A 12,990-nucleotide genomic window follows, 5' to 3' on the forward strand; every position below is an offset into this window, starting at 1 on the left:
TTTGTTGTACATATATTTTGAACATTACAGAAAGGGTTATGGCAGTGTTCTTGACAAAATGACAAAAGAATAGGTCTTTTATAGTTAGTGATAAAATATTCAGGGTTTAGAAATATAGATTAACTAATATACTTTTCTTTACACTCTTAATTCTTCACTTTCCTCTGCTTTTCTTACATTTAGTTTTTTAATATGTTTGAGAAAACCCTAAAAGTTGATGAATATCAAACATGAAATTATTTGTTTGGGCATGCATTCCATTTATTTTGTAATGGTCATTTTCAGTGTTTATTTAATTTGTTAGTGTCTATTTATTTATTATTAATTGCTTAATTTAAGCAAATATGTGGAAAATACTGACATTTTGCTTTTTATGTTCTACATTCATTTTTTATCTCTTTCCTCTTTTTTTCATGATATTGACATCATATTTATTTTTTACAGACACAACCAATCCCACCAGAGCTTGTATCAAAGTTGCTGGGAAATCGTGGGTGTCAGCCCTATCGTTACTGTGGAACCACGACGCCTGAAAGTTTCACAAACCCATCACCCTCACAATTCCTGTGCCACAAGCTGCAAACAAAGGGCATGATCAACCAGTATAGTGGAGATGCCCCAACGCTGAGGTTATTGTGCAGGTAGTAGAATGTCAGGTTTGTCTCTTCTCTGTTTTCGTGGCTTTCTCCTTTGTTTTTTTTTTTTCAATTTCTGTTCTTATTTTACGCAATCACAAAACCACACCAAAACATTGTAGGCCAAAATGTGTCATTTAATCAGTATTATTTAGATCAGTCTATTCATGTAACATTTGATGTTTTATTACATAGTTTTATGTGAACATTCAGTACTTCTTGGATCCTCATTATATATCTTGTTAATATGTTCAGAGAATTTTGAAGAATCAGATGGTGAAATAAATTTTGTTTCATTTAAGCCAAGAACAAACATTTTCTCTTTCTAAATAATTTGAATAAATGAATCTTAATGGCCAGTGTTCACACAACATGCAACATGTAATAAAAAACACAACAAAATAAGTATGGTAGTGTGGATAATATTTGCATATGGCTGGTATTATGGAGTCTATTTTTTTTCATGTTACGTGTTCTCAGTTGTCTAAAGCAGAAAATATACCCTATATTTTCCCAGAATTTGACTTTAAATAATTAGTACTTAATTTCATATTTCACATATTAAGTTACTTTTCTTGCATATTTAACCTTGTTTGAGTTAATTCCAAAGTTTGTCTGTATATTTTGCATGTACTACTTCAATAAAATATTTTCATTAATAAAAAAGACAGTAATTTCAAATGCTTCATATAATAGTTACAGAATTACCATATATGAGCAAGCATATTTACACCTTATTGTCTGTTGCTTTTACTGACATGTTTTATGTTTATTTCTTCAAAATATCTTGTTTTTGTTGTTTTTCTGAATTTCTAACAAGTTCAGTAAAACCATGTACTGTAATCGCCAGTTGATTTTGTTCTCCTGAAGGAGGTAAAAGTTAGGCAGAGAAATAAAAAATGTGCTCAAATTGCATGTGTTATGTAACTGTTTTTGCCTTGAAAAGTTTTTGACCTGTTCTGAAAAGTAAATTAGAGTGTGTGTAGTCTTTAGTACTATATTAGTACTCGTAGTTTTGCATTTTTGAATTAGATATTTCAAAATTTATTTTGTAGCAGTATTTTGCATTCATTATTTTGACTTACATGAAAACCATTAAATAATTTATTGCAGTAGATGGTTTACTTGCTTGAACTGTTTATTTATTGTGAAGCAAAAGGTTACTCTGCTCTGTCCTTGATAAGTGTCGAAACCACATTTTCAGCACTATAAGTCTTCATACTTACCACTGAGGGACTGTTTGCAAAAGGTGCTTGTATAAATATAATTTAACCCTTGAAGAACTGCATCTTATGTTTTGGAAGCTGTAAGTATAAATATATTTATCACAATTTTTCTGATAACATGGAAGGATTTTTTTTTTATATTTGGAAGGTGAAATAAACATCCTTAGTAAGAAAATGATGTGCCTATGTATATATAGACACACACACACACACACACACACATAAACACACAGACAGTTGTAATGATAAAAAAATAGTGTGCGTTCAAAATCAGTGTTCTGGCTTTAACAGTGGTTTGATACTATAATGTTTTGCATACATGTATTAGTAGATTAGAATGTTTCTGTACATTTCAAAGTAAAATAAAATGTTATTATATACTTAAATTTATTAACAAATTAATATTCAGATGTTTGTTTTCATGAGTTGTTCTCATACTGTCAACAAAATGTGATCGAAATTCTAATTATTCTTCACACATTGCACAATATTTATCATTTTACCTATAACATTTTGTTTTTTTCTTCCTATATCTGAGTTATTGGTCTTTTGTTAAAAACATACATAAGCTCTGCCTTTCAGCCATAAGTCTATTTTTACACAGTAAATTCAAAAGTCAGTGTTAGTTATGGTATGGGTACATGCAATAGTATTGGTACTTTTACAATTTTGTGTACCTTACTTACTCCATATATATTTAGCATGCATCCAATGGTTGCATTTTGAATCTTTATTTATTAGCTTATTTGGCTTATTGGTGCATAGTTATCTCCTGTTGGCCCAGATGGGTTTCAAAGTTGTGTAGCTGTTGAAGTTACAGAACACCTATCATTTTTCTGTGATTTTGAACAAGATCTCTTTTTGATGAGACCTAGTTATCTTCAGTGTGTACAGAGTATTTGTTTGATAGCTCTGATTCTGAAGAAGTTTTGTAATGGTCTAAAATAACACATTGCTACAACCCAGGTTCAACAACAACAAATGATTAAAGTGTAAGAATACTTGGAATAAATTTAGCACTTACCAAAAAACATAGTTAACAAACATGTGCCTGGCCAGGACTTGATATTAATGTTAACGAACCAGAACAACAAAAAACAAATTTCAGAAAAATTTCTATATTAATAATAATATTGAGTGACAAAAAGCAACAGTTCACACAGTATAATTCACTAATATTTTAAATATTTTATGAAACTCCTGTCAGGGTATTTTATTAGTTAGTCTCAAAAAAGGAAGATCTGTCATACCAGATCCAGTTTGGCTGGTGTGTAAGACATAGACTCATGAATAAACGTTTTAATGGCTAGAGAAAATTCAAATGAATGATTATTTCTAATTTGATTTTTTTTTTCAATGTAAGTAGATATTCTGTTTCTGTGTCTGTTTACTCTTTCAGTAACTGAAGATGATATGGTGTTGTAATAGTATGCTCAATTCCCATAATTTTACAAGTTTCATCAGTTGAAACACAAATCGTTATGATGTAAATAGATTAATTTTCCATGGTTTTATAGATAGAATGAACTTTCAGATGTTGCTTGGAGGAAGAATTTGTTTCTTTCACTAGTAGATCAATCACCATGTGTGTTACCATTTCCATCTGTTATATCAGTATTGAGACAAGATCCTTTAAACTTGCCACATCAGATTTTCTAATTTCAATAGTAACAGAGTTGCTGTCGTAACAAATTCACTTATCACTGAATTGAGAAAAAAATAAATAAATTCAAAAGTCACAGTTTCTACTGACTTCTTTCCTATGTACCTCAGGGCACTGGTACAGTAAGGTTATAATATTCAGTATTTTGGTCTTTATTCATTCTACCTTCTCATGATGTTTGAATTGTTGATGATTATTTTAGGAACTAGCAAAGTATTAATAGCTTTCATATTCTTCAATTTTGTCATACTGGTAATTTTTTTAACATAGTCATTATAGACTATACATATTCAGATTAGCTGTTTGGTGACAGGGGGCTGACTTCCACAATTTATTTTACTTTGGTCTATTCTCAGTTGCATTGCTATCTGTAATTTGTTTTGAGAATTTCTTGTTCTGCACAGTTATTAGCTAATATTGTTCAATTTATTCCTTTATGCAAGTTGAAATATCCTCCTTGCAGTTGTCATGCTATTAGCCTCATAGATATATTTTATCATGTTATTTTTATGTGCCTTAACACTTTAGCCCACAAGATGTTTGTTTCTTCTCCCTCCAACATTTCAGCTGACTTTGAAGAGATTTGTTTCTGCATCATTTGATCTTTGCAGATATTTCATTCAAACTGGTTTTCTGTTCACAAGCACATTAGCAGGAGTTGGTTAGGGTTTTAGTATTAGTAGTCATTTTGCCATTTTCAAAATGTCCAGCAAATAATGATTTTTCTCTTGTCTTATGTTACTCATTTCCTTCTCCACTGTTGGACAGATACTTCAATTCATTTTCTTCTTTAACTTCTTCTGTCTTCCTCTTTTTCTCAACTTATTATTTCTTTTTCCTTCTATTTACATGCAACTTCTGGATCAAAAAGCCTCAAATAATTTCAGTTGCTCTTTTCTGAAGAAAATTTATCTTGCTTCTCCAGTTTTCACTCTTGCTTCTTTATAGTTCTAAAGAAAATGGGAATTTGAAGATATATTGTTGACCTGTTTCAGTTCAGTCTTTACCTGGATAGTTGATAATGTTATTCAAGTTTCTTTATCAAGATTGCTAGATGATGAAAGAGAATACAGAGGATGCTTATCATATCCCTATTCATCTGTCATCACATTTTTCCTTTGGAGGTTGGTTTTTCACTCAACTTCCATTTTTTGGCTCCATTAATTTTCTATCAAGTAATTAAAATATTTTATGGGCTTCTTAATTATCTTGACACTGATTTTCACTTGGTGGTATTTCTTTTAACCCTTTCTTCTACTAATTCTTTTACACAGACTCATTTGACTACCAATCTGAATACATTTCAGAGTAGTTCATCTAGCACTCTCAGCCCCATTTAGTACCAGTACAGTATTTAGTACATCTGAGATTTTGATTTAACATGGTTTAATCCATCTGCTATGCCATTGTAAGCTTTGAACTTGTGTTTTAGCTTCTGTGTTCCACACCTGTTTCCAGAGACTTCTCTTCTTTTTTGAGGACAGTCACCTTAATTCACTGAGTCATTCCCTTTAAGTATGCTCATGTGCATCATCTTCAATAGAACCTTGCTTAGAGATTTCTGATTTCTGACCTGTTATATTGCATTATTGCTCTCCTGCTTTCACTCCTGAGATTCTCCAAGTTCGGTTGAATAGAAAGTTTATAGCAGCAAAATCTCTTCTCTTTTACCTGTATTTTTTTCACAAATAATCCTCTCATTGATTGCAGTGTTGTTGGGGGATCAACTTTGTTCTGGTTATTGGATCTTTCAAGAAACAACAGCTTACAGCAACATATTAGAACTTTAGAATGTGCAATGTCCCTTTCTCATATTCACTACTATTCTGTTTAAGTTCACATAGGCAACTTTGCTGTCATGGTTTACTAACATTCTGGGTAGTACTCATTCTTGCAGCATCTGTGGTGTTGCACTTTCTTCATTCTCAACATCTTCATCTTTGAGCCTGTCACATTCCCAGTGTGATGAACATTTAGGATGACTTTCTTTCTTGAATTGATCACCTACTTCCCACATTTAGATCCTTCATCTTTTAGATTTTTAATAGACTGTTAGGTGACTGGGTCATCTGATGATCTGTGTTACATTGATCAACTATTTTCTTCCACTCTATTGATCTCTATTTACAAATTCAAATTTTCTGGCAGTGGATGCCCTGATTCTCTTTCTTTTATACTTATTCTTCATTCTGCCTTTCTTCTTGGATTCTTGTCAAGATCAATTACTCAAAATACCGAGTTTTCTTATTTTTTCACTTTGACATACTCAACCATGGTTTCCTTTATTATGTCAACTTTCTTATGAGGAACCAGTCCAATTACCATTGTTAAATTACCTGCTAAACCAAACTTACATGCCAATTTTTCACAGTGATGTTTGATTCCTTGTACTTGGTTGCTTGAATGTGATCCTGTTCTTTCAAACTGGCTGTTTATCAATGCCATAAGAATATTTTACAAAGATATTATAATAGATTAGATATGATATATTTTCTTCACCTTCAACTCCACAAAAAAAATATTATTTTTTCTTTATGCATTTGTTTCATATGCACAGTTTATCAGCTTCTTCTGCAGTTAATGAGAGAGCAGCCTCATCTGGACTTTCAGATGCAACAGAAGCAGGCAACAGTTTCTTTTTTGTCTCCATTATCTCTAAGTTTACAGAGGTATACCTATTTAGTAGTTTGTGTATCCAGCAAAACATATGAATATAAAAATACTTTTTTGAACTAAATGTTTTTTTTTTTTTTCAAATGTCACTTGCTTAAGCCCTAGGACCTCTAAAATGTGTGTCAAAAGTTTTTTTTTAAAGATTTTCATTTGGTTATATTCTTAATTGCATGTCTTTACATTTTCACTTATAGGTTATTTTAAAGTTTTATTTTCCTTTCCTTTAGCATTATTATTATTTATTGTGATACACATCATTGGGCATCCTCTTCCAATGTTACGGTGTCATGGGCAAATGAACTTTAACTAAACATCAACAGAATGTGGTGCTGTATGTGGATTACACCAACTCTTGTGAACTGAGAAAGTGTTGAGTTGTACAGAAATAATTATTAAATCTGTCAAGTATGCTTCTTAAATTTAACTGTGTATTTAATTAACATATTGCTAAGTGAGAAACAATGCTAAAATGCCAGTGAGTACAAATACAGCAACAATAACAGGGAGACCTTTATTGGTTCTGTATGGAATACTTGCCAGTTTTAAAATATCTTTTGAGAAACTGCATTTTAAAATATATTCTCTATTGGTTATAAACATCTAGTTGAACTAAGTATGATTGGCTGAAAAATCAAACTGTGTGTGTAGAAAGTAGGCATGGCATCTGTCAAGAGCTCGAAGAAATTGATTTCTCATTTCTTTGAACATGACCTAAAGAGCATTAAAGAAGAATGTGGTATACAGAGCAATTAACTTAGTTTCTATCTATACGCTGCAGTATAGTGTACGCGGAAGAAGTATTCAAGTTACAGAGATGAGAAGTTAAGAATCTGTGAACTTGTGCATAAATGACAACTTAAACTGAAGTTTAAGAATTTTTTTAAAGATTTCTTTTGAAATAAATTTCTTGTTAGATAATATAAAACTTTGAACTATACTGTAAATATTAATGTAAATGTCACTAGCAATATATTGATTATAAGATTGCTTAATTAAATTTTGAAAGTAACTAAGTAACATCTTGTGACATGCACAAAACAGGGATTCATAAGTTTACGAGTTTTTCAAAGAGTTCTTTTGTGTATTTCATCTTCAGTGATCCTGAGTTTTTAAATAATAACCTAAAAGGAACTTGAGTTTTTTTTATTAAGTTTCTTGGCTTCTTTTTAACCCTTTAATTTTGGTTTCTTTGTAATCCTTTTCTCAATATTTATTTTCTTTTTTACTGGTATAAGACAGAAATATGATACCTATGCCCCCGGTGATGCATCTCATGCCTTATTTTCTCATAGTGTTATAATGGTATCATTATTATGCCGTTTCATACGTAAAACTTGTGCTTCAAGAGAAGGTGACCACTGTTTTTCACTTGATGTGTTGTCTGTCTGTACTGATCATGATTCTGTTTTAGAAGAATGCTTTTAATGTACTATCAGGCTATTTGTTATAATTTTGCACATACTGAATTTTCCAAAAAGTCTTGGAAAGGTTTGTTTATACTTTACAATTAATCACGCTTTTAGGATTTCTGACTGCTTTAGCAAATTGGATTGTGTAGTTGATTTGTCTTGTATATTGGGATGTTCACATACACCTTAAAAGTGAAGTTCATGTTTGTATCTCACTAATTGTGCCATTTGATGGTACCTTTGGTGTCCTAGTTGTAATACCCCTTAGAGGGTATTTTGCATGTCCGAATGTTTGCTTTTTTGTGATTCTTCAAGCCAGGTGGATTCCTGATTTGAGGGGTTATTCTTTGTTTCCAATTAGATTCACACTTATGTTGTGCATTATAACAAAAGTGTAAATAAACTGCAAACACTGTTTTTTATCAATTAAAAGGGTATTTGAAGTTATGTAGTGAAGAAATACACAATAAAACATTGACTCTCATTGGAAATGAGATTCTGTGTTTTAATAGATTCATCCAGTCTGGACTCGCATATTCAGGTGCCTCTGCAAATGTCCTAAACAGCTTATACTTTCTACATTTGTACTCTCTGGAAGTGCACAGAGGATGCAATCTGGTGGTTAATGATACCTTGGCAGATACCCTTCTCATCTCTGTATGTACATTTTTGCAGAACATTGGAAACAAGACAACAATTCTCTATATAATACTTCATAACTCTAATCTGCATTGAGAACACCTTACTATTTTATTTTTATCTTCTTGACTCATTTGTTGTTCTCACTTCAGTGTCCTACAGTTGTCAAGCCCATCATCTGGTCTGCCTACCTTTTTTCTGTTGTTGCTCAGTGCCATTAAACTTGGCTAGTTTCAACTAAACAGGGTGTTTAGTTATTAGTTATTACTGGTTTACTCATCTGAGAGTGTTCCACTTCAGCTACAGAACAACACATTGTGATCTGATCCTGAATACCTGTAATCATACCTGAGAATGTGATAGTTCCACAGGTAAATGCATACTGTTTGTCTCCCTTTTTATATGTTATTTAATGGGTGATGAAGGTGAGGAGGAACCCTGCTGAGAAAAATGCATTTTCTAAATCTTCTCATTCATTCCAGTCTCTTATGAGATGTGTCCACTTAACTCATTTACTTATGAATCCAGTTCATTGAATCTATTCTTTTTTCTGAATTATCTTCAAAATTACTTCATCATGTTTTCAACTATCTTAGTCATGGTTGTAACCTTTTGGCCTAAGAACTAAAATTTTTGTCACCAATGGTCCATATGAATCTCTCCAGTTCCATCTTTCATCTCATTGTGGGTGTTTTGGCTTTTTGTATTTCAGAAGTAAGTTTGCTGTTTTTAGTTTTATATTTTTAAATTAAAATGAATTTCATGTAGTGACGTCATATCTCTGCAATACATTTCCACACATCTTGTGGTTCCTATCATAGCTGCAACTACAGAATTTGATTATGGAAGGAAAGCAGAGCATACATATGCCCTACTGATATGAGGAAATAATTTATACTTCATTTTAAAAAACTTGCATAGTAAGTTTTGTTATCACACAAAATGTAATTGATTTCTCACAGAAATTTTTCAGTTGGTCATAGAAATTTCTTCTATTATTAATCAACTATGAATTATATATATATTTAAGTCTATATTTTATACTAACAAATAGTTCCTATTTCATGTTTTTGTGAGCATGCCTGCATTTGTTTATTTTTAGCTATACTAGCCAATCAAACAATGTGTACATTTATGTTAAACACTACATTCACAAATACTTTCATGAAAAAGCTTAAAACATATAACATGAAATGTTATTTCCTTTTTTAAATTTTAATTTTTACCAAAAATATTATTTTTACTTTTTTCTCCCAACTATTATTTTTCTAAAAGTTTCTTGAAAGTTTAAGATATTGTTATTAATAATCCAGAGTGATGTTACAATAATATATTGAAATTAAAGTAGAAATGTGCAAGTTTTTAATACATTTCAGCTGGTGAAGATAATTTTTATTAGGCATTCAATGTATGAAAATAACAGTTATTTCACTTTATTATTTTAAACTTTTTTCCTTTTTTCAGTGTTTCATTTTGATGTCTTGTGATAGCTTTTTATGTGCTATTTCTTCCTTCCTTTCATTATTTGTATTAAATATTTAAAATACTGTTTTTTTGTAAAAAAATTGTAAAGAAAGAAGAATGATTCTGAATGGGTTTCTCTTTTAATTTGTGTTTTATATATATTGTTTTAATAATGATTTATTAATGAGTAATCCAATGATATTCCTATCACTTTTATTTAAACATGTGTATTTCACCCAAGAATTTGCTTATAAATCATACACTGGTTTCTATAGATAGAACTCTAAATGATTGGAATGGATGGAAAAACTCCAATTGCAAAATTACTGAATTAGAAGTATCTCCATTCATATTACTTCTAAAAAAATAAGAAAGTGGTTAATTTCTGAAGGTACATGAAAAAGAAAGAAGAAAAAGTAATAATTATTTGGAAATAAAATTACAGAATTTATTTCAGTGCTTATTTTCTTTCCTCTTAAAAGTATTATTTGTCCATGAAATAAGTTATTAAAAACTTTATTGTGTTTTTATGATCTGATAATTGTTTATACTTAAATTCAAATAGTTTGGGTCTATAAAATTCCATATCTAAATTGACAAAATTTTCTTGAAAAGTTACACTTCGTTGTTTGATAAGTTCTTTGTTGAATTTTGAGTACCTTCACTCATTTAAAATCCAGATGACCCCATTTTTCAATTCCAGATGTTTTTTTTATTAATTCCTTTTGTTTCTTTTGAGATTAATATTTTCTTTTGTGTAATATATCAAAAGTAACTTTACATCATGTACTTGTTGGATTTATCTTAATAGGAAACTTTTATTATCATTTCGTTTATTACTTTGAGGAAGAAAATACAAATATTTGTAATTGATACTAATTTTTTATCAAAAGATTTAGGTAATGTGAATTTTTAATATTGCTTAAACTAGAAGTGTGGATAATATTACAAGATTTGGTAAATTGAGAATTTGAGTATCTGTCTAATTTAATCATTCTTTAAAATTGAAGAATTGTAAACAAAATACATTGTGTATTAATAGTAAAATAAATCAGTTTTTACCAGGAAAAAAGCTTAGTAATATTTATATATACATGGAGTCAATGTAACTTTATTTTTGTTGCTTCTAATTGGTCATTGAAACAGTGGAAGCATCACAGGTATAAATAAATGAATGTTGGCATATATAACCACAACTTTTTATATAATGAGGATATAAACATTAGATCTGTGGTGTTGGGAAAGTACAAACTTTCAGTAAGAAAATGGCATTATGTTTATACAATAGTGATGAGTTACTGGCTTTAATAATTATTTCAGACTAAAAATGTCAAGCTGCAAGTACTTTTATAAAAACTAGAATGTTTTTATACACTTCTGAGTATTAAAAAAAAGTAATATAGTTAAATTCCTAATCCCTACATGTTTGTTTTCATGTGAAAATCAACATAGGCAGATTTACCTTTTGAAGTATAAAGTCTTTGTTGGGTTGTTCTCATGCTGTTAAGAAAACTATGATTCGAAAATTATATTATCTTTGACACAATGCAGAGAATTCATGAACTTACCTGTAATTTTCTATTATTTAGAAGTAATATTGCACATGCAGTTATTGTTCCATGACTATAAGATTCCAAAATATGGAATAGTTTATTTAGCATAAAATAATTGCAGAATTTTTTTTAACATAAGACTTAATTGAGGTTGAATTTAATTAATGGCAGTTTTGTTCACTGTATCGTTCTAAGTGGTATTTGACAAATGTTTTTTTCCAATCTCTTAGAGCCCTCCCCCACTAGTACAGCGGTATGCCTATGGATTTACAATGCTAAAATCAGGGGTTTGATTCCCCTCGATGGGCTCAGCAGATTGCCCAATTATTTGCTATAAGAAAACACACACACACACACACAATCTCTTAGAAGTGAAAAGAAGCTGCATATGCTCATTAAATGTATACCGTGGGTAGTATGCACAGCTCTTATTTTTATTCATGTGAAGCATGCAGATAATAAATTGAAAAATTCTGTTTTTCAATTATTTATTTTAAAGAATATAATTCATACAGATTTATTCTTACAAGAAATTTTCTCTTCACATGTTGTAAATGAATGTTATGTGAATTGGAGAAAAGTTTCTTGAAAATTTACTGTTCAGTTTTTATTTTGACTACAAGTAATTCTGTAAACTTTTGATTTTCCTTGATTTCAAATAGTATGTATCCGTGCTGAATGTGTGTTATTGTTCAAGTTGTACCTCTTATATTCAACTTTATATTGCACAGAGGGAAAGAGGTTTATGTGAAATACAGAGAAAATTTTAAATCCAGAATGTTACACATGCAGTTATTATGCCATACCAACTAAGTTACAAAATATGGAATCATTGTAAGTAACAAAATAATTATATTTGTCTAATATAATAATTATTTGGGGCTGAATCTAGCAAAAGTAAGTTAAGAATCAGCTATTTAACCCAGTTATGATTTTTTTTTTAAAACTTTGCTTAATTAAACACAAGGACACCAGCAACCAAGTAGAATACTGTTTAATTGTATATGGTGTAGAAAAACAGCATCAAAGCTTATAATTTTTACTTATAACTCATAAAAGACAGTGATAGATGAAATACTGATATACACATTTCATACTGGGAACAGATATTAAGATAGTTAGATGTAGAGTACCAGCCTTGGTACAGTTTAAGGGGTTATGTTTCACCATATTTAACTTAACATAGCATATACTAATTTCCAGTTTTTAACTTACGGCTATGTAAATGATACTTATGTTATAAATGCTTTATGAACAACAGCAACTATGTTTTAATTATAACAATTATGAATAAGATTAAAGAATTATTTGTCCATGGAATTAATGCTTTTAAATTTTTATGTTTATTAGATAATTTTAGAAAGATAGCCTTATGTAGGTAATTTGCTGAGAATAGATTATAATATTTCTAGTCTTTTTATGCCACATATTTCAAAATGGCACCCATTATTTAATGCATAATTAGTAATTTTATGATACCCCAACAGGAGTTTTTTATAAGTACTCATTACAACATAGTAGGAGACAAGACATTTGTAATTTCTTTTTGTCTCCAATGCAATAGGAATGAGTTTTTTAATTTTTTAGGTGACTTGAACATTTGGACTGAACAAGACCAGTGGAGCTGGTCAATTGAAAAAGTCCATAATTGCTCTCATTTGTGAATGAGCATATATTTGATATAGGTACAGCATATTGCACATTAAAAGTTTTCATATTTTGCATTTT

At 30.1% G+C, this 12,990-nt stretch overlaps 1 protein-coding gene across 2 annotated transcripts in view; it reads left to right on the forward strand.

The window, feature by feature from the left end:
* Positions 1-644: 644 nt before the first annotated feature.
* LOC143252998 (ankyrin-3-like) overlaps positions 645-12,990 on the forward strand; it is a 40,951-nt gene continuing 28,605 nt past the window's right edge. Inside the window, exon 1 of one of the 2 annotated variants that reach the window (XM_076506022.1) lies at positions 645-656. In XM_076506022.1, the coding sequence (XP_076362137.1) occupies positions 650-656 (7 nt within the window). In that variant the 5' untranslated portion in view covers positions 645-649. Of the gene's footprint in view, positions 657-12,077; positions 12,097-12,990 lie in introns of those variants that run through there. The other variant, XM_076506023.1, reaches the window with a different exon arrangement.

Source organism: Tachypleus tridentatus, chromosome 6 (assembly GCF_004210375.1).
Source record: "Tachypleus tridentatus isolate NWPU-2018 chromosome 6, ASM421037v1, whole genome shotgun sequence".
NCBI lineage: Eukaryota > Metazoa > Arthropoda > Merostomata > Xiphosura > Limulidae > Tachypleus > Tachypleus tridentatus.